At 37.9% G+C, this 2,063-nt stretch overlaps 1 protein-coding gene across 1 annotated transcript; it reads left to right on the top strand.

Moving 5' to 3' along the window:
• The first annotated feature begins 240 nt into the window (after positions 1-240).
• On the top strand, positions 241-1,203 carry LOC100623804 (olfactory receptor 2T29-like). The gene has a single exon (XM_003354403.1). The coding sequence runs from the start codon at positions 241-243 to the stop codon at positions 1,201-1,203; it is 963 nt and encodes a 320-aa protein (XP_003354451.1).
• Positions 1,204-2,063: the final 860 nt, after the last annotated feature.

Here is a 2,063-nt window from a genome sequence, read left to right as displayed (position 1 = left end):
ACCTACAGTTGTAAATTCTTCATTCTCTGATAAGCTCAAAGCATAAGTAACTAATAATCCTGATTTCTACATGCCCCTGGAACTGCGTCTGGTTATCACAATCATATTGGTGTACTCAGACACACAAACATTCATAAATATACTCTCAATAAATATTTATTCATTAATTTCAGGTGGAAAAGTCCCATCATTGATCATTAATCCCAGTGCTCCCCTCGGTGGTCTAGGATAATGTTTCTAATGGAAAATGTTAACTGGGAGACAAATCACTCTGGACAATCTGGTTTCATCCTGGTGGGAATCTTCAGTCAATCAAAACATCCAACTCTACTGTGTGTGGTGATTTTTATAGTTCTCCTGATGGCTTTGATTGGGAACACTGTCTTGATTTTTCTGATACACTCTGATACCCACCTCCACACCGCCATGTACTTTTTCATCAGCCAGTTGTCTCTCATGGATGTGATGTATATTTCCGTCACTGTGCCCAAGATGCTCATAGACCAGGCCATGGGTGTGAATAAGATCTCAGCCCCTGAGTGTGCTGTGCAGATGTTCCTTTATGTGACTCTAGCAGGGTCAGAGTTTTTCTTTCTAGCTGCCATGGCCTATGACCGCTATGTAGCCATTTGCCATCCTCTCCGTTACTCTGTTCTTATGAACCACAGGGTGTGTCTCCTACTGGCATCTGGCTGCTGGTTTCTGGGCTCGGTGGATGGCTTTATGCTCACACCCATCACCATGACCTTCCCCTTCTGCAGATCCCGGGAGATCCATCATTTCTTCTGTGAGGTCCCTGCTGTAATGAAGCTTTCCTGTTCAGACACCTCCCTCTATGAGACACTCATGTACCTGTGTTGTGTCCTCATGCTCCTCATCCCTGTGACAGTCATTTCAAGCTCTTATTTTTTCATTCTGCTTACCATCCACAGAATGAACTCAGCAGAGGTCAGGAAGAAGGCTTTTGCCACTTGTTCTTCCCATATGACTGTGGTCATCCTGTTTTATGGTGCTGCTGTTTACACCTACATGCTTCCCAACTCCTACCACACCCCTGAGAAAGACATGGTGGTGTCTGTCTTTTATACCATACTCACTCCAGTGCTAAACCCTTTAATCTATAGTTTCAGGAATAAGGATGTCATGGGGGCTTTGAAGAAAATGTTGAATGTGGGACCTGTCCATCAAGAAACTATAAAGTAGAAAAATATTATACTAATGTTATTTTCCTCTCTAACTATTAGAATTTTATAATCTTATGTCAATGCTATTTCTTAGACTTTTGTACCAGGATATTTCATTGCATTTCTACATCTTTTTTTAGTAATTGCTTCTGTGCACTACAAAACTGGTTTTAAGTCATACTTTCTTTATTCAAAATGTGTTTTATTCTTATATTTTACTGATGGTACTTTTACAATGATAACTATACTCTTATTCTGTAGGAGAATGTTTATACTCTTAGGGAACATATTATGAAATTATTTAGAGATAAAATCCATTAAACAATATGAAATTGTCTCTAAAATGAGAGAGAGGTTGACAGCAAAATTATGAAACAAATAGGTACCATTGTAATAATAGATAAAGAGTGTATAAGTGTTTTTGGACCTTCTTATTCATGCTATTTTTTTTTTTTTTACAAATTAGCTCCAAATAAAGGTAAACCTATCATTCACCTTCCATTTTTTTTTTGTTTTGTTTTGTACTTTTTTTGTGGCTGTGTAAGTTACAAAATATCTTATAGAAAACATGCTAGTTGTAATGTGGCTATTCATGACTAAGACAATCCAGTAATCTGCCCATATTTATCGCAGGCTATATTATTCCACAGACCCAACCCTGAAGGTAGCTAGTAGAGGTTCATACCCCACCACATGGTAGATTTAGGGTCCAGAATTATGTAAGTGACTGTGAGAAAAATATTAACCAAGGGTAGAAAGAAGATTTAGAAAAGTTTCCCTGCACCAGGTACTGTCTGCTCTGATTTAAGGTATGTAACTTATTAGACAAAGAGAGGCAGGATATAGAATTTCAGATTTTATTTATTCATATTTCTAATG

The sequence above is a fragment of the Sus scrofa genome, chromosome 2 (genome assembly GCF_054392235.1).
Source record: "Sus scrofa isolate SSC_HxYL_T2T_F1_AM1 chromosome 2, Sscrofa_HxYL_maternal_Yorkshire_Landrace_v2.0, whole genome shotgun sequence".
NCBI lineage: Eukaryota > Metazoa > Chordata > Mammalia > Artiodactyla > Suidae > Sus > Sus scrofa.
The sequence above is the reverse complement of the archived record's forward strand: the minus strand, read 5'-3'. Positions and strand labels throughout refer to the sequence as shown.